Genomic DNA, 24,028 nt, shown 5'->3' with positions numbered 1-24,028 from the left:
CAGTCAATGTTCGATTCACTTGGACCAGAGGATCCAATCCATACCATGTAAACACGACCCATACCATCAAGGAGCCACCGCCAGCTTTCACCGTGCCTTGTTGGCAACTTGGGTCTATGGACTCGTGAGGGTCTGAGCCATATTCGCAATCTACCATCGCTCTTACCAGCTGAAATCGGGTCTCGTCTGAAAAGGCCACGGTCTTCCAGTCGTCTAGCTTCCAACCGATATTGTTACGAGCCCAGGAGAGGCGCTGTAGGCGATGTCGTGCTGTTAACAAACGCACTCGCGTCGGTCGTCTGCTCCCATGGCCCATTAACGCCAAATTTCGTCGCACTATTCTAAAGGACACCTTCGACGTGCATCCCATATTAATTTCTGCGTTTATTTCATTCAGTGTCGGTTGTCTCTTAGCATTGACAACTCAATGCTATCCCAAGACTTTTGTCACATCGATGCATGTACGAAATGAACAGTTTGCTAAGATGTAGGCTGTTTTCCCATTCAGCGCAGGCAAAACTGGTAGCCATAAGATCAGCTATACAAATTTGCATATGACGAAACGTATATATATAAACACACAGGTGGGCAGTTTTATGATTCCATTAAGTAAGGAAATAAATTTTGGGAAAGCCTCACCTACCAGTTGCGGCTCAAGCGTTCCCTCTTACCCTAAGCGCCTGGCGGCGAAGTATTACACTATACTGCTTAATTCTATGTGTGTTTGCGTCAGTTAAATGTAGTCTAGTAAATTAGTAGGAAAGCGCTTATTCCTAAGAAAACTACTGCTTTCTAAGTTACATTTAACACTTGTTGTTTATCTGCTACTATTAACTTGATGTTTACATGAATACGTTGTTATTTTTCAAAGTAAATGATTAGCTGTATTTTTAGCAACAGAGATTTGTTTACAGCACACTTCGTCTTGTTATTTAGCTTTAAAATGAACAATGTTCATCTTCCCAGTTTTCAAAACGAGTCATTTCGAATAAAATCATCGAGGAGTTGACAGCTGTATCTGTCATGGTCATGTACAGCGTCAGGAAATTCTCAAAGGAGTACTTGAATGACACATGCTCGTGAAGGCGTGTTGGACAGCTTCAGGCAGCTATGGTACACCAGGGACTGGGACCATAGAGATATAGAGGCCCTACAACGAACTTGTGACATCATACTAATCGGCTTGTCCGCCACAATCTGCGAACGCTCAGCTCCGTGCAGGGCTCACGGGAAGTAGATATTTAATTGAAATGGTACTACTAAAGGTCTTAATTTTGTCGCGTGCCATCTAGAATTTGCATGCACTTAAACACACTGTCAAGAATTATTAAACTCCTCTGAAATAATTATTCGCTTCCGGCAGGAGACGGCTGCCAGCAGTTGTAAGACCTGCAGTGTCACGTGCTCTGACGTAGCTGCTAAGTCCTGTCTTCCTCGTGGGCCTCGGCGACACCGAGTGACGTGCAAGAGACCGGCACCACGTTCGAAACTTCCACCTCCGCGCATGCGTCATTTTTACCTTACGCCCGAAGGTTTTGTTTTCGCGTCGCCTATATAAGGATTACACCGTGTCAACCATAGCAATGAGTAGTTTTTACCATGGTAACAATGGTGGATACCCATGAAAAGTACGAAGATTTAATTCTAAGGGGGCACTTTGAAAACATTGATTTTATGCACGCATACAGCTCCAAAAGACTCACAAGACACACAACAATATTAGTGCCATGCTGATAACAGGAATAGAACTAATGCATTACTTGCCAGAAATCACTCTAATTGAAAATTACACACAGTCTTCAATTATTCACCAACAGTAATCCTTACGAAATTGTACTTACAATGCACCATACCTATCTCTGTAATATATACCTTCCACTCTAGGAACGTGGCTACCACACTTTATAGATTCCTTTGTTCGGTTCTACTGCTGTCTCCGATAGATCTTCTACACACGAGTTAGATGTTTTATCCAAAACATCTGTCGTTTTTTGTACACATGACGCGCAATATTTGTGAAGACAACTAATGCCCTATATATACCAGCATCAACACTGTCACTATTTACTGAATGTGTATCAGAAATAATATTAAGTTACAACCGCTTCCTTTCCTTAATAATGCACACATTAAATCATATTACGACCCCTATATTCGATGTACAAGTTCGCGCGTGGGAAAAAAACATTCTCGCGAATAACGCCATTTATTTGTCAGCGAGAAACTGGAATACCAAAACTAATGGCTGGGCTCGGGTTGAGCACAAACGGCATGCGGGAAAAAGTATATGCACAAACCGAAACGTATTAGGGAGCATTGACGCAATACTTCAAGTGGTGTGGAACATTATTTACTCAATAATTCAATAGATCTAGTGGCCACTCCATCCCTCATAAAGCTCTGCCACTGGGGTTCTCTGCTGTTAGGTCTTACCACGACATTTTACGTACTATATTATTTAATCCACTGATCTACTGCAGCGGTGTACCGTAGGTCTCTAGAAGAGTGTGGCGTTCCAAAGGATTGGAAAAGGGCACAGGTCATCCCCGTTTTCAAAAAGGGACGTCGAACAGATGTGCAGAACTATAGACCTATATCTCTAACGTCGATCACTTGCAGAATTTTGGAACACGTATTATGTTCGAGTATAATGACTTTCCTGGAGGCTAGAAATCTACTCTGTAGGAATCATCATGGGTTTCGAAAAAGACGATCGTGTGAAACCCACCTCGCGCTATTCGTCCACGAGACTCAGAGGGCCATAGACACGGGTTCCCAGGTAGATGCCGTGTTTCTTGACTTCCGCAAGGCGTTCGATACAGTTCCCCACAGTCGTTTAATGAACAAAGTAAGAGCATATGGACTATCAGACCAATTGTGTGATTGGATTGAAGAGTTCCTAGATAACAGAACGCAGCATGTCATTCTCAATGGAGAGGAGTCTTCTGAAGTAACAGTGATTTCAGGTGTGTCGCAGGGGAGTGTCGTGGGACCATTGCTATTCACAATATACATAAATGACCTTGTGGATGACATCCGAAGTCCACTGAGGCTTTTTGCGGATGATGCTGTGGTATATCGAGAGGTTGTAACAATGTAAAATTGTATTGAAATGCAGGAGGATCTGCAGCGAATTGACGCATGGTGCAGGGAATGGCAATTGAATATCAATGTAGACAAGTGTAATGTGCTGCGATACATAGAAAGAAAGATCCCTTATCATTAAGCTACAATATAGCAGGTCAGCAGCTGCAAGCAGTTAATTCTATAAATTATCTGGGAGTACGCACTAGGAGTGATTTAAAATGGAATGATCATATAAAGTTGATAGCCGGTAAAGCAGATGCCAGACTGAGATTCATTGCAAGAATCCTAAGGAAATGCAATCCAAAAACAAAGGAGGTAGGTTACAGTACGCTTGTTCGCCCACTGTTTGAATACTGCTGAGCAGTGTGGGATCCGTACCAGATAGGGTTGATAGAAGAGATAGAGAAGATCCAACGGAGAGCAGCGCGCTTCGTTACGGGATCATTTAGTAATCGCGAAAGCGTTACGGAGATGATAGATAAACTCCAGTGGAATACTCTGCAGGAGAGACGCTCAGTAGCTCGGTACGGGCTTTTGTGGAAGTTTCGAGAACATACCTTCACCGAGGGGTCACGCAGTATATTGCTCCCTCCTACGTATATCTCGCGAAGAGGCCATGAAGATAAAATCAGAGAGATTAGAGCCCACACAGAGGCATACCGACAATCCTTCTTTCCACGAACAATACGAGACTGGAATAGAAGGGAGGACCGATAGAGGTACTCAGGGTACCCTCCACCACACACCGTCAGGTGGCTTGCGGAGTATGGATGTAGATGTAGATGTAGAAATGTTTGCTTACTATTCTAGAATATTCCAGTCAAGATACATTATGCAAGAAGCAGTACCTAATGCCTGTAAATTTTTAAAGAACTTCGCATTCACTTAGATAAGGTGCTACAACTTTGCTTCCGCCGTTTTGCAATAGACGGCAGTAGCGGCAAGTGGGGTTCGGGTGGTTGGTCATAGGTGTAATACAATAAGCTTAGGCATCTGTAAACATAACACCATAAAAATATTAGTCGATTTGACTGTTCTCGATTAAGGACGTCAGCTTACGTACCCATTTCTCGCCATTTGCGGGAAGTTTTAATTTTCTGCTTTAAGATAAAGAAATCTGCGGCTATGGCTCTTAAAATGCTGAGTAAGATCAATGGTGAGGGAACTATTAGTGGAAGAACGTGCAGAGAATGTTTTCAACGTCTTAAGAACGGTGATTTTGATGTCGAAGACCGGCATGGCGGTGGGAGACGGAAAGTTTTCGTAGCTACTGAAACAGATGAAGACAGTCAAAAGACATCATTATCGAAAGCAATTGAGGCGTTCGAGCCAAGCACTGAAACACAAACGGCCACAATACAGCGATAGACACATAAAGGTAATTTTGCAGCAGGTCAGTGCTCGACCCCATGTCGCAAAACCCGTCAAAATATACATGGAAACGCTGAAATGAGAATTCCTATCCCTCCCGCTGTACTCTCCATACGTTGCTCTCTCTGACTACAACCTTTTTCGATCAGTGATGCATCTGGCTGACCAGCACTTCCGATCATATGAATAAGTGCAAAATTGAATCAATTCATGGGTCCCCACGAAAGACGCCCAGTTCTTCCTCCATGGGATTCGTATGATATCCGAAAGTTGATAGTGTAGTGGTCAGCGATGAGCAATACTATGAGTCATAATTTTTTTGTAAGTTTTTAACAATCAAGCCCCGAACTTCGAGAAAAATCGGCCGAAGCAAAGTTGTAGACCTAGTACTTTTACTTACCACCAGTTTCGATCGTGCAGATTATCGTTAAATAACATAAAAGGCCACTCCGGCACATCTAGCATAAACAGTACCATGTTGTCAATAGTATAATATTTACTGAAGAATTCTATTGTAGTCACAACGACTGGTAAAAAAATCAGGTGCCATCAAAACTGTGATAGTGGTTAGAGAGAATTCTAAAGTTATGCCATATGTTTTAAATGGAAATAATGACAAAATTTGAACAGGGAGGCTCGCTACAATTCATGCTCATTACTCGCTTCAAAGATTCAGTTCACAACACGAACATTATGTTCGTGTTGGCAACGATTACGAGTACTGTGCATACTCTGTTAATGTTGTGTGTTCATAATTTAATGCCTGATGGTAGTAATCGACATTTTTTGTGCTGAGCTACACTGTTCACGAGCTGTGATAGATGTCATATGACAATCGTAGTTGTGATGCCTTACGATCTATTAGCATTGGTTATGGCGATAACGAACTTCACAATCTGTGTTTTATTTTTGTCGACTTGCTATAATCGATAATGGGTATGCTGGACTGACATTTTATAATACCTGATCTTTGTGAATATGAGTACTTTAAGAAAAACACATCGCACTAGGACCCCTGCACGTTACCAGCTGTCGGATTTGTCCATATCTTGCGGATGTAGGCTGTCGGTCAACGATACTGCCGTTTGGGCCTTTCCACTGACTAATCTTATACACCTACCGGACGACATGTTGCCACCAGTCAAGTTCTTAGATATCTCATCAGTTTTGGGATGAGGACACGGCTTGTATACAGGAATGGAACAGTTAAGGACAAAAATAAAATATCTTAAAGAAGAGGGCCTGAAGACCAATGTGTTTGTAGTGCTTGAATATCACAAATGTGTTAGTTTTAACCATACGTACTGAGTGTTGATAACATGTTGATGAGAGCATTGTCTGTCGCAACACGTTGTTGATAAGTGTTAAGAATGAATAACGTGGAAGAACGCTACAAGTTGTGACTGGTATAATGTGCTGGTTTTTTCCTGTTGAACTATTGCCTCGGCGTGGTCAGATTGCAATTTGCAATTTCAGTATCGCGTCTTGTGATAGTCCGTTAAAATTTTTTCAGTAATTCATGAACATCTTGTCACTTTATCATGTTATATAAACTTCGTAAATACATCATTCATTATATCAGTGACAAGTAGCGCTAAATCTTCCGCGACGTGTGTGCAGTCAGCCAATGTAACGCTGAAGGAGTGAGATGTGCGGGCCAGTCTGTATGCCAGGAGCCCTTTCCTCGCATCGCTCCTCTTGACTACATGGTTCCTGTTTGTCTCCCTCCTGCCCAGCCTACCCTCAATGTTTCCTCCAAGCATAGCAAGTGTGTGCGTGTGTGTGTGTGTGTGTGTGTGTGTGTGTGTGAGGAGGAGGGAGGGGGGGGGGGAGGATGTTTTTGTGTGAAGTGTTCGGTGCATATCTAGGTGTATGTGTAATCTTTTACAAGAAATTCACCATGAAATTTCGTAACTAGACAAAACATAAAAGTAAATCCAAACCATTGCATGACTGAAGACCTTGCACTTCGTCCACCGAGCTTGGGGGTGTGAACTGTTGCAACTCCTTTTCTAATTCATATCCTGATTGCTCATAAACACGATTCAATCACTATCAGTCAGCTCAGACTCCGTGTTGCATTCTCATACGATTTGGGATAGCGTATACAGTCCAGTCCGAAGGGCAACAACGTATTTTCTGCTTGTTGCTTTGGGTTTTCGACTGTTTTCTCATCCACGCCATTATTCTATTGTTGATTTTTGCCCCTGAGTTTGGAGCACTTAGTCAAACACGTGCCCACAGCACTTGCAACAACCTTGCATCCTTCTATCACGTAATCAGTTGTATAGACTCCTGTGTCATTCATTAAATATTATGTAATATTTTAAACAATTAAATAATTTCGCACAAATCTCTCGCCTGTACGAAAATATTGCAACTTCTACTACGACCTGCTCTTTACTTTGCAATCTTCTCTGAACCTACTCATCTGCAGCTGAATACTTTGAATCGTGAAAGTTGACTAGTCACCGGCTAACGTTACTGAGGTCAATTAGCAGCTTTTTCTAACAGAGTTATCCTCAATTTGAAATGATATCTACCTTTACTTATAACTATCAGATTTCTCGAATTTCTTGTGCAGAATATTTGCTGTTATTCATTTTTATCTCTTTTTTTTTTTTGTTTTTAGTGCAACTGAGTTATTTTACAAGGGCCAACTTCGTGTTAAAAATAAATAAATATTACATGCTCATATGAATAACGTAACAAATCACTCTTTCTTGCAGCATAGCAATTAAATTAATTGACAATATTTAAAAAGGATTTCTTCTCCTTTCAAGGAGTAGGTAATTCGCCTTTCCCGGTCACAAAGAAAAGTATCACCAACGATTCCTCCGATTCCCAATGTCTCCAGTCGTTATTCCTTATGGCATTCAGTTCAGCCTTGAGACCAATCTTTCTTTATTTTACAGTGCAGTTTTTCACAGTCGGTATTTACAGACTTGGTGATTTCTGTTTTATGTTTGTTAGACTAAGGCAATTTCTGTTTCTGTCATTTCGTCTCCTAATGCAGCAGATATCTTCCGAAGCTATAAACATGCATGTTAACTTTCTGAACTTGTGAAGTTTACGAATTATCTAACTATGTCTTTGTAGAATCTGAGGACGTCTCCAGTGTTTAGGGAAAAAGTTTAGGCACAAAAATGTTTTCGATCGCGGCCTATTTTAAAAATTTTCTGTTATCTCAACAAATAGACATTTTTACGTCTCTCCAGTCAGCCTTTCATTGTTCTTACGAATATCTGTATCTTACCAAGCCATTTAGTATTCGTTACCCACGTCATTAAGCCGTACATAAAATTGGTACTTAATAAAACGTCATTCTTGTTTTTTCGCGTTTTTCTATATAACATTTTTTGATCGTCTCACATAGTATTTGTACTTACTCAGTTTATGATCGACAGCCTGATCAGTGTCGTAAGTTTGCCATAGCCAAGGTATTGGAAGTCAGATCTATTGTCTAAAGTTATTTCTCTTCAAATTGCGTATTTTCTTCTAAAAGGCACTGTCTTGCTTTCTTATCTAGGGATTTTCGTATTGCATTCCGAGAAGGAAAGTTGGAGGTAAATCGACGTATATTAATTTTAATTTTGAATGTTATGCAAATTATTCATCTTTCTTTGACAGAATGTAATGTACTAAAATTTTCCTTCTCCGGAGCGCGTTTTGCAAGTCGTGTGATGCTTTACAGAAATGTGCAGACCAGAGAGCTGCGCAATTTATTTCCGGATTTGCTTTCAGGCAGAGGCAATTAGTACGGTACATAAAGGGTTAATACTGTATTTTGCGCTATATGCAAACTCTGTCGTTTGATTAACGTCCAGGGATATTGTCAGGCGTAAAGGGATTACGGCAGCGTCACGTGGGCGCTTTTCAGCGGTAAATTGGTTTGTGCAGAATACGATTTTAGTTTTAAAACGTGTCGCGCAAATTCAAGCTGCCCCCTTTCCATTAAATGTTTATGCATCGTTTTTCGTCGTATTTTGTTTTCCAGAAGTTGATTTAATTTTTCTCGAATCAGCAAAGATAGTGTCCAAGGTACGTTGATCTCAGTGGGATGTTGTAAAACATATTAACCTCTAATTTCTTTCTACTCTCAAGTAAGCTGAATGGACAAGTATTTTCTTCCCCATTCTTGTTCTTGTCCTGAAACAGAAAAACATAAAGCTCGCTAAGCTCCTTTATGTCAATATAAATTATGAATCGTGTTTTTGAAGTAAGTACCGTTTTAAAATATGGATGCTGCATTGCTGTGGGCGGCAATTCTTGCATGCCGGATGAGTATCTCGTTATATTGACTATCCACAAACACCATAATCGATGCATTAATCCGTGCTTACGATCGTTTGTGTTTATTTAAAAGACCTCAGTTAATTGAAAATCCCGCCATGTGTGAAATACGCAGAGAGATTCGTTTTCTGTGTGCGAAAGACATGAATGCGGTCGAAATTAATAGGCAGATTAGTGAAATTTAGAATGAAAGCACTACGAGCGATAGAATGATAAAACAGCAGGTTAAAACGTTACACGTGGCCATATTATTGATTATGAGGACGTGCGAATGGGTCATCATGTTTCACCACTGAAGAATTACTGAATACTTTACGCGGAAAGTTAATGCAAACGTTCAAGGAAGCAGACACTTTACGATCTATTTCTTATATAATAAGTTGTGTCCTTTAAAAAAGTTGTACAGAACATTTAAATTACCGGAAGTTTGGCTCACTCTGGTTACCGAAAATATCTACTGAGGCGTACAATGCTAATTCAGTAGCAAGTACTTTGATTTACCTTGAGAGACACGGGCATGAAATTTTAAGCCTAACTGTCACTGGAGACGAAAAAAAAGGTGTACCGTGTAATACTCCAATTGAAACAATAATACATAGACTGGATTCACTCAACACCACGAAAGAAAGGTGAACATCATGCAAACAACTTCAATCTGAGACATCATGTGCACTGTGTTTTGAGCTTGTTAGGTGATGATGGGATTTCTTTCACCACAGGGGAACTCAATCAAACCTAAGATGTTTAACTAAACAAAAGTTCGAAGTGATTCGGCAAGACGTCTTCCTTTTCTTCTTCATGTTTATGCCTGTCCACATGCGGCTCAATTATCAAAAAATCTGATCGCTTTATATGGTAGGGACCGACTTGACCTCGTTCCGTGTAGACCTGGTCTGGTAGCTACTGACAGAGAAACCAACATTCATTTAAGGGTGTTAGCGACACGGTAATGGCAATGACCTCAAAAAGGTCGTTTTCCAGTGGTTTGAAAATTAGACGTTCGATTTATTTGGGGATTGAATTCAATAGTTGGCTATTCGCTATAGCAGTTGTCTTAATACTAGTAGAAATTATGGTGAAAAGGAGAGTAAAGTACAGAGTTTTGTGCAACAATAAAATTGTTTAAAAATTTACGCATTTTTGGTTTCACTAAATATTTAAAAAACTAGCAGCAACAAAGCAAAACCTACTTTGATATCTTGGTAACATTGTGTGAAAGTTTGTCATCCAGTTATCATTAGAGGAGTAATAAAATTTTTCTCAAAATGCAGGGTAAGAGCACACGGGCCTGAAGTACTTGGTGCATACTTAAACACTCACCTGAATAAAATAATAAAGATTACAAATAAATACATAGAAAAACAAATTAGGAACTTTCTATTTTTCGGCGAATTCAAAAAGTAAATGTCGTAATGATCCAATAGCAAGGCCGAAAAACCGTTTATCAAGGGAAATGCAGAGTGGCAGTATTGCTCGTCATTCTTCTAATGAAGAAACTTTGTGAATCGGCCGAGGTGCTTACTTAGTTTTGCCTGTTTTGAGACTTTCCTTAAGGCAGCCTCTGAAAACCCGGTAGCTTTTGATGCCTGCCATCTATTGAGCTCTTATTTTCAACAACGTCAAAAGATTGACGATAGAGAGGCTCTCTTAATGGCCGTCGAGTTGATTTTCTCGGTTGCTTTCTGAAAAGAAAATGTCACTGTGGAATATGTGATTATACTCGAAGTGTGCTTATGAGGTAGGTACATGTATGTTTGGAAAAACCAGTACCCAATCAGAGAAAAATTACTGAAAAGAAAACTTAAGTTGTCTAAGAAGACATGTGGGGTAAATAAACACCAACAATCAATGCTTGAATACGCTAGAAAGAGCGAGCGGGGTGGAGCAGTGATTAGCACATTGGACTCACTTTCTGAAGAACGATGGTTCGAATCCGCCTCGGCCATCCCGATTTAAGTTTTCCGTGGTTTCCCTTAGTCGCTCCTGGAAAATGCTGGCCAGGTTCCCTTGAAAGGGCACTGTCGATTTTCTTACCTATCCTTGAAATATTCGAGCTCAGTCCCTAATGACCCCGATGTCGACGGGACGTTGAACCCTAGTCTTCCTTGTTTCCTTTTTTACGCTAGAAGGGACTGCACAAGTCAAAATACAGGTTATGGGCTGAAAGATCGCAAATAGTTTCTTGATGGAATAAAACTACGCCCCGAGAACTCCTACCCCATGAGACCTGCGTACTTTTACCAAATTCCTCTATTTTCTTTTTCAGCACGCTACAGATAACACACACAACTGAAGTCGTGGAGAAAAAAGAAGATATTGGTAGGCTATAGCTGCCAGTTCCAGCAGCGAGAAACCGATCGATCTGAAGCAGTGGTTAGTACACTGGACTTGTAGTCGGGAGGACGATGGTTCAAATCCGCGTCAGGCCACCAAGATTTAGGATTTCCGTGATTTCCCTAAATCGTTCCATGCAAATGCCGGAATGGTTCCTTGGAATGGGAATGGCCGATTTCCTTCCCTATCCTTGACGCAAATCGAGCTTGTGCTCCGTCTCTAATGTCGTCTTAGTCGAGTTTATCTGATTTTTAAGTAGTTTTATGTTCACCTTACACTCAATCGAAACTGAACAAGGTTTAAATCGAATTCTTTCCCGCTGCCATAAGGTTCCCGAACAGAGCTCACGAGAAGAACACGGCTAGTGCCATAATCTGGTTTCCGAGAAACTTCGCTCAGTGTCTTGGCTTATCCGTAGATACTCGACTGTTTCTGGAAAAAAGATGGTCAAAGTTTTGTAAATATTTTCGAGGTTTGTGTGCATTTATCACGTGATATCCTCGGACGATAGGCTGGCACAGCGGTTAGCATCGTTGCCAGTTAACTTTCAGCCGCGGGTTCGAAACCTGGATAATGCCTTTATTTTTTATTTTCATTTACATTCCCATATCTGTAGAAGATTGCTACATGAATATTTTGTAGTGTGTACTCATATAGCGTTGTCCTTATTCGTCTACCAATTGTATGTCGGATGAATGAATTTTAAAAAAAATGAATTATTTAAAATTCTTTTCAGTGAAACTCCTGTAGTGTATCTTGATTCGTAATCGAGTGCAAGCACCACTTTTCACAAAAGTGATCCATTATGCATGGTTTGCAGCGAAATTGTTGCGAACGTGCAAAATCTTCATCAATGTTAAAGACGTTTCTTTCCCGAATGACATTCATTCGATGAAATCTCACTGTGGCAACCCTGCGATCGCGCGATGCTCGTGGAATTCGCAATGTCTGTGTTTCAAATGTTTCTACGATCGGTAACATCCAAGGGAATGCACCAAATCTTCCTTGAGAATAAACATTAGAACAAAATATAAGAATAAGAAATGATACGAGAATGAAATATCAGAATATGAGAATTTAAAAAGATTGTAACCCCTCAACATAACATAAACACATATATTATATAACAAATGTAAAACACTTAAAGTGAAATCCAGTTGTCACTTTATAATCAACATAACCCGCTTCTATCCCCAAATTTGATGAGAAACATTCATGTAGTAACAATCTCCGGAAATGGGTACATAACTGAAAACAATAAAAGTAAAAATAAAATAAATAAAAACAATAGTCGGATTTCGAACACAGGACCCAAAATTAAAAGGCCGCGACGCTAACCACTTAGCCACTAGTTCGCTTGAGCTGATCGTGTGGCAAAAGGCACATAAAGTTCCTTGAAAATACCTAGAAAACTTCGACCGTCCTTTTATTTGAAACTGTCGAGTATCTTCTGATAAGACGAGACTCGTATTCGCTTATTTTCACTCATTTTCCACTGAGCGAATTTCCTGCAGAGTCAGGGGACGTCACTTGCCGTGTTCACCCCGTGAAGAGATGATGGTGTATGCGCTGTTTGGTGGAATAATGGCGAACTTCTGCTTTAGGGACCTAAAGCTTCATACGCCCCTTGTCCTGTGCGTACTTTTACACCACCTACCCTGCTTATTTGTAATTCTATCAGAGACAGCAAAGGACTTGAAAGAGCAGTTGAACGGAATGGAGAGTGTCTTGAAAGGAGAATATAAGATGAACACCGAAAAAAGCAAAACGAGGATAATGAGATGTTATCTAATTAAATCAGGTGATGCTGAGGGAATTAGATCATGAAATGACACACTTCAAGTAGTAAATGAGTTCTGCTGTTTGGGAAGCAAAATAACGGATGATGGTCGAAGTAGGGAAGACATAAATATAAAAACTGGCAATGTGAAGGAAGGCGTTTCTGAAGAAGAGAGATTTGTTAACGTCGAGTATAGATTTAAGTGTCAGGAAGTCCTTTCCGAAACTGTTTGTGTAGAGTGTATGGTTCAAATGGCTCTGAGCACTATGGGACTCAACTGCTGAGGTCATTAGTCCCCTAGAACTTATAACTAGTTAAACCTAACTAACCTAAGGACATCACAAACAGCCATGCCCGAAGCAGGATTCGAACCTGCGACCGTAGCGGTCTTGCGGTTCCAGACTGCAGCGCCTTTAACCGCACGGCCACTTCGGCCGGCTATAGAGTGTAGCCATGTATGGAAGTGAAATATGGACAATAAATAGTTTAGACAAGAAGAGAATTGAAGCTTTTAAAATGTGGTGCTACAGAATAATGCTGAAGATAAGATGGGTAGATCACGTAGCTAATGAGGAGGTACTCAATAGAATTGGGGAGAAGACAAATTTGTGGTACCACTTGACTAAAAAGTGAGATCAATTGGTAGGACACGTTCTGAGTCATCAAGGGATCACCAATTTAGTAGTGGAGGGAAGTGTGGAGAGGAAAAATCGTAGAGGGACACCAAGGGATGGATACAATAAGCAGATTCAGAGGGATATAGGTTGCAGTAGTTACTCGAAGGTGAAGAGGCTTGCACAGGATAGAGTAGCATGGACAGCTGCATCAAACCAGTCTTTGGTCTGAAGACCACAACAACAACAACGACCCTACTTACTTAAAAAAAAAAAAATCTGACGTAAAACACAGTGAAACCATATTATCATTAACCAAGGAATACGGAAGTCCGTGATCATACCTTGAAGACCACGTGAAGCCGACCGTCTGCCGCGTCATACACTGCCACAATATGGCGTCATGTGGGTGTGGTACGGAGGGGCATGGAGCCAGCACACTGTTCTTCCAGCCGTTATCAACTTTCCGAACCTAGCGACCGTTACTTCTCTGTCAAGTAAATCCTCCATTGGCATCACGAGGCTGCGTGCATACCGTTCCAGTCTTCCCACCAAAGAAAAATCGTCGGGAGTGTTGGGAATGAAACCTGGGTCCTCCGAATTACAATGAAACACATTGTCTGCTCAGCTTCGGAGACGGACACTTTCGCTGGCAGAGACAGAAAACTAAGAAACACTTCCTTTTTACAATGTTAACCACATTCCCCGTTCTTGTCACGCAGTCCTCTACATGAATTACTTATTCGATGGTCTTGTTAGAGTCGCCTGTCCATCTCAGGAACAAGCTGGGTGGTAGAGCCTGCGCAAACAGCTGTAATTTGGTTATGGGTTGTCGCTTGTTGCTGTGCCTACTGCGTGGAATGCCCACTAAAATAAATTATCAGACAAATTTTTAATAATACGACTGATCAACATATTTCCATAAGCTTAGCGTATTTGCGCTTTTAAATCACAGTGACAGTTTCACCTGTCGTCGCATGCAGTAGCTTACGAATGATTCACACAGTGTCTGTAGTTGTACACCCTAGTGTAATACACACTGTAGAAATACATATAGGGTGTACATCATTGGTATATACGCCTCGGCGCGCTAATGTAACGGTTATAAAAAAATTCTCCCTCCCTGTGCAGGATTCACAAAGTGTAACCGTAGGGGATACAGATAATACATGACATACAGAAGTTTGGGACGGTCCGGGGACCGTGCACGGACAGCCGAAGACTTAAGGTGACGACTTGCGTTAAGCAGGAAATCCGGGTTCGTGTCCCCGTGCGGCATGTCACATATAAAGTGTACAGCTGACGTCAAACTTTAGCAATTTTGGAATCCGTTTCGTAATAGCATATTAAGAACCTAATCATTAGATATCGAGCATTTTCGAAACCAATGACGCTTGGACTACTTTAAAAATGGAGTTTTTATTACTATATTTCTTTTTTCGAAAAATCTAGATACCGAATCTTTGGTTGGACGTTAGTGCCACTTTACTAATTATTAGCTATGAGTTCTGTTCGGTCAGTCATTTCAAAATTGCAACTGAATAATTAAAGCCATTATTTCATAATTACTCCTTAGGTCCAGACTGTAAGTATTATTACCCATTAAGATTCTTTTCAGTCCTAAACCAAAGACAAATACTTAATTTCTGTACCTAGGTGTTTTATAGTTGTTTTCTGTATTCACTAGTAAAGTGACAAACAAGTAGTTTATTCAAAGTTTTGTCGTGTACAGTGTTCACTTTGTTAACGATAGTACATGTGCATATTTGGACTGGCGACCGTAATTTCCATCTCAACAACATACACAACACAAACATTTACTCATTTGTGATGTAGCTATTTTATGTTTCTGATTCCATTTGACAATTTGTTGCCATGAAATGAGATTGTGTTCAAAAGGCACCCTGGACTCGAATTCGGAAGGACGACGGTTAAAATGCCCGCCTGTCCATCCAGCCTTACGTTTTTCGTGATTTTCCTGCATCCCTTAAGGCAAGTGGCAGGGAGGTTCCTTTTAATAGACCACGGCCGAATTCCGTTCCGTTCCTTCCTTAATGCGAGCTTATGCTGCGTCTCTAATTACTGTGTCGTCGACGGGACGGTAAGCTCTGAGTTTCTTTCTTCCAGACTTCAAGATTACATGATCACGGACAAATTTCCTTTTTTCTGGGAAGTCTTTGAGAACAGTCTCAACATTCACAAAAAGAATTAAATTTGCAGTTAGTTCCTCGTATTCGATTAGCTGCACAAAATCGGCAGTGTTACATGTTTTTGCACCTCGTGTTATTGATGCAGGGGCCCCATCTATACTACTAAACAACTAAAGCAGCCATCCCATCTTTCGTCCCAGTTACAGGTTGTCTATCTTCCTCCAAGATCAACAAAAGTTTGATTTTTAATTTTTCCTAATAATTACTAACAAAATTTAAAAATTTAAAATCGTGTCATAATCTACTAGTAAGCAGGTATAAACTAACATTTAAAAATTTAACGCAATAACACAGGTATTAAAGGTAGAAACTGTGTGTATGTGTTGAAGCAGCGTACCCCATGGCGCGCAAATGTCACATTATATTCATCCAGAATTTGAGAATGTCAGCACTTAGCGACTTCTAACAAACTTTACACCTATTTTCAAAGCGATATGAAACTTTTCCTCGAATACAACACCCACAAAATAATGAAATGCAAAAAGTTTACCGCTTACTACATTTCCGCTGTTCATGTACTAAAACTTAAGCATCAAATATGTGACGTTTTAATTTATTACATGTTTACTGCTTGCTCTGTTCGCAACATATTTTTCAGACAGTATCCACATACACTATACACAATGTCCCAAGAGGAACGGTCAAAATTCTGGGATTTGACAGGAACGATCAATCGAAGCCATAAAGTCTAGTAAACATCGAACCGAAATGCATACCTTAAGTGTTATGAGCACATCTTCGTCTTCGATACTAAGCAATAAATCTCTTCTACTGCAAGCTTGTTATTTTCCATAGTTTGGAAGGAAGTGATTGGACCAAACAAGAAAAAAATTTGCTAGAAAACGTTGGTTCTAAAATGCATACGTTAAGAGCTGTGAGCACTTATTCAGCACAAGAGATGTGTTTCGCACTAGCGAAGAAGAAGAAGTGTTCATAGCTCTGAAGCTATGTACTTCAGCGTCCACATTCAGTTTTTTCGTGTCTTGGTCCATGCTGTCACCACTCAAAACAAGGAAAGCGAAGAGCTTGCAATAGAAGATATTTGTTTCATGGTATCAACGATGAAAAAGTGCTAATAGATCTTAAGATACGCGTTTTAGAACCCATGTTTGTTAGACTTTTTTGCTTCGAATGATCATTTCTTATCTCTGATTACGGCCCATTCCTCCTGAGACACACTGTATAACTTATCTGCAAAATCATGTCATTGTACGGCACATAGTTCAATAAATAGAACATCATAGTTATTCAGACGTGTGAGAAGCTACGTTTCCTTAAAATGGAGCGAGAATTAACCAGGCTATACCGACCCAGTGTTTGATAACCTGAGCAGTTATCACAAAATTTAAACATATTTTTAGACGTTTGAAGATGTTTTACATGAGAAAGTCCGATTCTGTAAAGATTGGTGGTTTGAGATTACGGTTGACAACTCAATAAGATAAAATAAATGCCTCATTCATGTGTGGGTGATAATAGTTCTCAAAGATAGGACTAAGTCGATAGGTCTCTACTGAGTTACAGTGATTGGCAACTTAACTCTTGCTCTTCCACTACACATCTTTTGTAAAATGGGAAGACATGGTACATATTAAACTTCAACATTTTTGGGTTAGGCTTTACCGTGACTGTTATTGCTATCGAATGAAACAACAAGTTTACTGTTACCAGTAACTGGTCGTAATACATCGCAAATAACCTGTTACATTTTGTAGTATCAAGACACCGTCTTTATTTACAGAATGTTAACAGTTTATTTGTGATGTATTAACACTTTGCCGTCCGCACGTCTCGTACAAATATATTCGCTAGGCGCCGGCAGCGCTAATGCGGATTAGTTGGCTTGTCGCCAGCCGTTCTTGACATTATCGGGAGATTATAAATTGATACTTTTACTAATCTCATCGTTAGTTCTCCTAAGTTTTCAACCCTGTTCCCTACTGTCATGAAATTTCGAAGATATACATCGTAAATAAATACAAAATTTATTTGTTTCATGTATTTGTTTATTTGCATTGTCTTTGGTACTTTGTTTTGCTGCGTATCACATGAAAAAGATATACTGTCTCCAAGATGTAACGCAACTCTACAAGACTTGCACATTAAGTTTGTTGTTCTTTTCTTTGTTTTTGGAACATACATGGCAGTTTCTTCGTTTTCGTTTATTCCTTTCGGAAATACGTAGGCCTATTAGTTGGTGTTGCTTTATGTGACTGGAAAGTCTGTTAACCGGATCATGATGAGACATACGCGATGTAGTGGCAACCTCCAAGTTTTGCTCCGAGCATTCATCGTAAATAATCGAATCGTCTCTTTATTCTGCCATGAGGAAAGGGCACAAGTACGTATAAAAACAAAAAAATTATTGACGTGTGTAACTTATTGTTACCGATACAAAACACCAACAGAATGCAAAAGATACTAAAGTGCTGTCGCCGGCCACTGTGCGATACTACGCAAACGACACCATTGTGGCGTCACCGGCCACTGAGCGATACCATACCCACGACACCACTGTGGTGTCGCCGGCCGCTGACCGTTATTTCGCGCACGACACCAGTGTAGTGTCGCCGGACGGCAGAGTGTTAATACAAGAAAAGCAGCCCGTGACCACTGGAGACAGTGCCCCAAAGTCGTAACAAAACACACACATGTCGTATTAACACAGGTAAGTCCACGTGCTGACGAAGGTTTCAACCTTTGAAACTCTCTGTGGATATAAATAAACAGATATTGGTAGCAGCAGACACGATAAAGTAGAATGATTGCTTTGAATGGCGTAGTCTCATGCACGCAGTGGAATTTTTACTTACACAGTTTGAGCACTGACAAAACAGGAAATGCGGGAGTGGTGGTGCTAATGACTGGCTCCGTTTGTCGACAGGCACGGCTACCACCACAGGGACGCGGTGACGCCGGCGGAAAGCGCCGAGGCCAGAGGCGGGGGCGGAGTGGCGGGGGCGGCGGCGCCGGTGCGGAAGTCGGCGCTGAGCCTGCTGCGGCCCAAGAAGAGCTCCGCCGCGGCTGCGGGGGCGGGCGCCGGAGCCGCCGCCGCGGGGCACTCGGCCGACAAGGGCGCCTGCGGCTCCCAGGCCGGCGCCATCGCAGCCCACAAGACGGTAAGAGCAAGCGCCTCTCATCGAAACGCTGCGAACAAAGGGTTTCCCGCCAGGAATGGTCAGTATACAGGGATGTCACAGCAAAGATCATTCGAAGCAAAATCTACATTTACAGCGATACTCTGCAATCCACCTTACATCGCATGGCGCAGGGTATCCCGTACCACTACTAGCTATTTACTTTCCTGTTTCACTCGCATACAGTACGAGGGAAAAACATCTGGCTGTATGCTTCCGTATGAGCACTAATTTCTAGTATCTTTTCTTAGTAGTCCTTACGTGCAGTGTATGTTGGTGGCAGTGGAATTGCTCTCCAGGCAGCTTCAAATGCCGGTTCTCTACATTTTCTCGATAGTGTTCCTCGTAAAGAACGACTTCCCTCCAGGGATCCCCATTTGTATTCCTAAAGCATCTCCGTAACATCTGCGTTGTGTTCGAACCTACCAGTAATAAACCTAGCACCCCACCTCTGAATTGCTCCGATGTCTTCCTTATCTGACCTGCTGCGTCTTCCACACACTCAAGCAGTACTCAAGAATAGGCCGCACTAGCGTACTGTGTGCGGTGTTCTTTACAGATGAACCACGCTTCCCTAGAATTTCTCCCAATAAACCAAAGCCGACCATTCGTCTTTCCTATCACGATCTTCACGTGCTCGTTCCATTCCATATCACTCTGCAAAGAGACGACCAGAGATTTAAACGACTTGACTTTGTCAAGCAGGACACTACTATTGCTGTATCCGAACATTACGGGTTTGTTTTTCCTACTCTTTCGCATTAATCTACATTTTTCTACACTTAGAGCAAGCTGCCATTCATCAGACGAATCGGAAATTTTTTCTAAGTGACCTTGTAACCTCCTACAGCACCTACGACACCTTACCGTACATCACAGCATCATCGGCAAACAACAACAGACTGCTGCTCACCCTGTCCACCAATTCATTTATGTATACAGAGAACAACAGCGGTCCTATCACACTTCCCTGAGGCGCTCCTCACGATATCCTTGTGTCTGATGAACACTCGCCTTCCATAAATTAAGAAGTGTGAGAGCCATTCATAAAGCTGTGAACGTACTCCATATGCTCGTACCTTCTTTAACAGCCTGCAGTGAGGCACCGTGTCAAACGCTTTCCGGAAAACTACAAATATTGAATCTGCTTGATGCCCTCCTTCGATAGTTCGTAGTATATCATGTGAGAAAAGGGCAAGCTGCGTTTCGCACCAGTGATGCTTTCTAAAACCATGCCGATTCGTAGACGAAAATTTCTCGGTCTCAACAAAATTTTCTATATTCGAACTGAGGAAATGTCCAAGGATTCTGCAGAAAACCTATGTTAGGGATATTGGTCTGTAATTATGCAGGTCCGTTCCTTTGTCCTTTTTGCGAACAGGAGCCACCTGCGCCTTTTTCCAGTCTCCTGGGATTTAGAGCTGGGTGAGATATTCGCGATAAATGCAAGCTAAATAAGTGGCCATTGCCGTAGAGTACTCTTTGAAAAATGGAATTTGGTTTCCATCCGGACCTGGTGACTTATTTGTTTTCAACTCCTTAAATTGTTCTGTACGCCAGGAATGCTTATTAGTATGTCGTACATATCGGAGTCTATTTCATCGTCAAACGACGGTATGTCTGTACAATTCTCCTGCGTGAATGATTTCTTAAATTCGAAATTTAAAACTTCGGCTTTCATTTTGCTATCTTCAATTGCCAAATTTCCACACCAGACTGGTCAATAAGTGATAGGATGAAAGCCTTAGATCCACTTGGCTGTTAAACAAAGCACCAGAATTTTTCCGGATTCTCTGCCTGATATTTTGCTAAGGTATGACGGCGGTAGTAATTGTATGCTTCGTGCATTGATCTTTTCATAAACGCACGAGTCTCTATGAACCTTTGCTTGTCGTCATTTGCGTGTTTTCTTTTGAACCGTATACCTTAAGAGCTACGAACACTTTTTCAGTGCTCATAGCTCTTAAGTTATGCACTTTAGAGCCCATGTTTAATAGACTTTCTTGCATCGAATGATCGTTCCTGTCATATCCCTGAATACTGACAATACCTCCTCAGACACCCTGCACACATGGTGCGCCTGTAGCTTTCGGTGAATGGACGTTCATCTAAACAGCGGCCTGTGTTTAAATGTAAAGATGTGCGGCCACATGGACATGGACGTCGATACGTGCCACGCAGCGTACAACACCATCAGTTCTCCTTTTCTCTGGTGGTATCTCGCAATATATGGATGAAGGGCAACAGACAGATTCCATATTCCAATATTTCCGCTGAGAGTTCGTCACAGTGACACAATGCAAACTGTAAGCAGAGGTTAGGACATAGGAGATAGTTTCCCAGATTACGTTTTAAGTAATACGACCCAGTACCTTGTCCTGGACGGGGAGTGTTCATCAGAGACAAGGATACCACCATGAGCGCCCCAGAAAGTTTTGAAAATTCCACTCTTGATCTCTATACAAAGTGAAACGGGTTTAAGTGCAGACGTTTCTATTGGTGACTGAGGACAAAGTGCTGAAAAACATTACATCAGTATTTACGTCATTTGAAGACTAATAGCTATACCCATTACCCCGTCAAAGTTTGTGACGTGTTTGTGGGAAGACTGTTCGACGTAGAGAAAAAACAACCAGGACACAGATACATGCATATCATAAGGTACCACTGTAAAAATACCTGCACTTGTACCCATTAGACCATGTATACATAAGAGATCTGCCGGATAGCGTGAGCAGCAATCGACGGATATTTGCTGATGATGCTGTAGTGTACGGAAAGTTGTCGTTGTTAAGTGGCTGTAGGGAGATACTTGATGACTGGGACAGATTTTGTGTATGGCTTGATGAATTTCAGCATGCGCTAAATGTAAAAAAAAAAGAAAATGTAAATTACTACACATATGTAGGAAACACAATCCTGTGTTGTTCAAATACAGTACTAGTAAAGAGCTGCTTGACAGAGTCACATCTATTGTATTTCTAGATGAAACGAGGCAGAGTGACCGAAATATAAGGAACATGAATGGATGGTTACAGGGCAGTTGAATGCCACTTTGTATTGGGCTAGGTGACAGGATGTAAATTTACATCTACACGATTACTCTGCGATTCACACATAAGTGCCTGGCAGAATATTCATCGAACCACTTTCATCCTATTTCTCTACCGCCTCTTATTTTATTGCGATGACGATTTCTCCCTACGTAAGTGGGCGCCAACAAAATATTTTCGCAGTGGTGAAGAAAGTCGGACGTTAAAATTTCGTGAAAAGATCTAGCTTCAGCGAAAAATGCTTCTTTGTTTAAGTGATTGCCACCTCAAATCTCTTATCATATCCGTGGCACTCTCTCCCCTATTTCACGATAAGACAAAGCGAGCTGCCAAACTTTAAACTTTTTCTATGTCCTCCGTGAGTCCTGTCTCGAAAGAATCCCATACTGTACAGCAACACTGTTGCAGAGGACGGACAGTCGTAATGTTGGCCGTTTCTTTAGTAGATTCGTTGCATCTTCGAAGTGTTCTACCAATAAAATGCAGTATTTGTATTTGTTTTATCTTGCTCACAACATTATCTATGTGACAGTTGGCATTTAAGTTGTTCGTAACTGTTTATCCCTAGGTATATTATTGATCTGACAGCCTTCAAATTAGCGTGATTTATCGTGTAACCGAAATTTAACGGATTCCTCTTAGTACTCATGTGGATGATGTCACATTTTTCATTATTTAGAGTCAATTGCCACATTTCACACTGCACAGATAACTTCGATGAGGATAGAAGTTGAAGTAATGAATCAAAATTTGTATCAAGTCTGGGACTTCAATTCAGGTCTCCTCCTTACTAGGCAGATGGGCTGAGCTGTGAAATAAAGTTTGTGTTAGGGTACTCCGTGCAGCTGTGTTAACCTCAATTCCAGGGTGCAAGCACTATACCTCAGCGTGTTCGGTCAGAGGGCTGGCTGACTTCTGAAATAAAAAAATAAAAAAAACTGAGTGGACTATTCAACGATAAACTTGAAGGGGTGTCATGTGACGTCCGCCCAGATCACATAACAAGAACAGCGAGGAACAAATGAAATGAAAAAAATCCTTGATATGGCCGTACTAAAAAAAAAGAAATACGGTGTATTTGATCTGCCCAGTAAGCAGAACAATCTTGTTGTGTCACAGATTTTGATTCATTGCTACAGCTCTTATCCTTACCTAAAGTAGAGACTCATTGTGTCTCCAGGAAAACGTAATTACATAATTACATCTGATCCCCACAGATATATTGTCTAAATCATTTTGCAATCGGTTTTCATCTTCTGGTGACGTCACAAGACGATAAATGAGTGCCTCATCTGCAAGCAATCTAAGATAGCTGCTCAGGTTGTCTGCTAAACCATTTATATGGGTTAGGAACAGCAGAGAGTGTATAACATTTCCGCGGGCAACGTCAAATATTACTTCTGTTTTACTGGATGACTTTCCGTAAATTACTACGAATTGTGACCTTTATGGCAGTATATCATGAATCCAGTCGCACAACTGAGACGGTACTCCACTGGCACACAATTTCATTATAAGCCACTTGTGAGGAACGGAACCAAATCTAGAAATGTGTAATCAATTCTAGATTCCTGTTGATACTTGATACATCACTTCATCATGAGAATAAAAGGCTAGTTGTGTTGCACAAGAACGACATTTTTTGAATTCGTGCTCACTATGTCTCAACAGATCGTATTCTTAGAGGTAATTCATAATATTTGATCACAGTATACGTTCCAAAATCTTGCTAGAGATCGACGTCATTGATATGAGTCTGTAAAGCAGCGGATTTGTCCCATTTCCTTTCTTGAGGATTAGTGTGACCTGCGCAAATTTCCAGTGTTTAGTTACGAATCTTCCTCCGTGCGAACGGCTGTATACCATTGCTAAGTACGGAGCTATTATAGCAGCATACACTGAAACGAATCTAATTGGTCTGGATCGGAACACTTTCCTTTCTTAAGTGATTTGAGCTGCTCCGCTACTCGATGATATGTACTTGTAAGGTACTCATATTGGCATCAGTTCTTGATTGGTATTCTGGAATTTTTACTCCCTCTCATTTGGTGAGAAAGTTTCGGAAACTGTATGTAGTGGCACTGTCATAGGTAACATTACCATTGTTACCAAGCAGAGAGCCGGCCGCGGTGGCCGAGCGGTTCTAGGC

General features: G+C 41.1%; 1 protein-coding gene across 1 annotated transcript in view; it reads left to right on the top strand.

Moving 5' to 3' along the window:
• Positions 1-24,028, top strand: part of LOC124594407 (ubiquitin-conjugating enzyme E2Q-like protein CG4502) — a 613,036-nt gene that overhangs the window by 558,630 nt on the left and 30,378 nt on the right. The window contains exon 5 of the mRNA XM_047132777.1: positions 18,574-18,808. Within this exon, the coding sequence (XP_046988733.1) occupies positions 18,574-18,808 (235 nt within the window). The remainder of the gene's footprint in view (positions 1-18,573; positions 18,809-24,028) is intronic.

Source organism: Schistocerca americana, chromosome 2 (genome assembly GCF_021461395.2).
Source record: "Schistocerca americana isolate TAMUIC-IGC-003095 chromosome 2, iqSchAmer2.1, whole genome shotgun sequence".
In the NCBI taxonomy this organism is placed as follows: Eukaryota; Metazoa; Arthropoda; class Insecta; order Orthoptera; family Acrididae; genus Schistocerca; species Schistocerca americana.
This window is presented reverse-complemented; position numbering and strand designations above follow the sequence as displayed.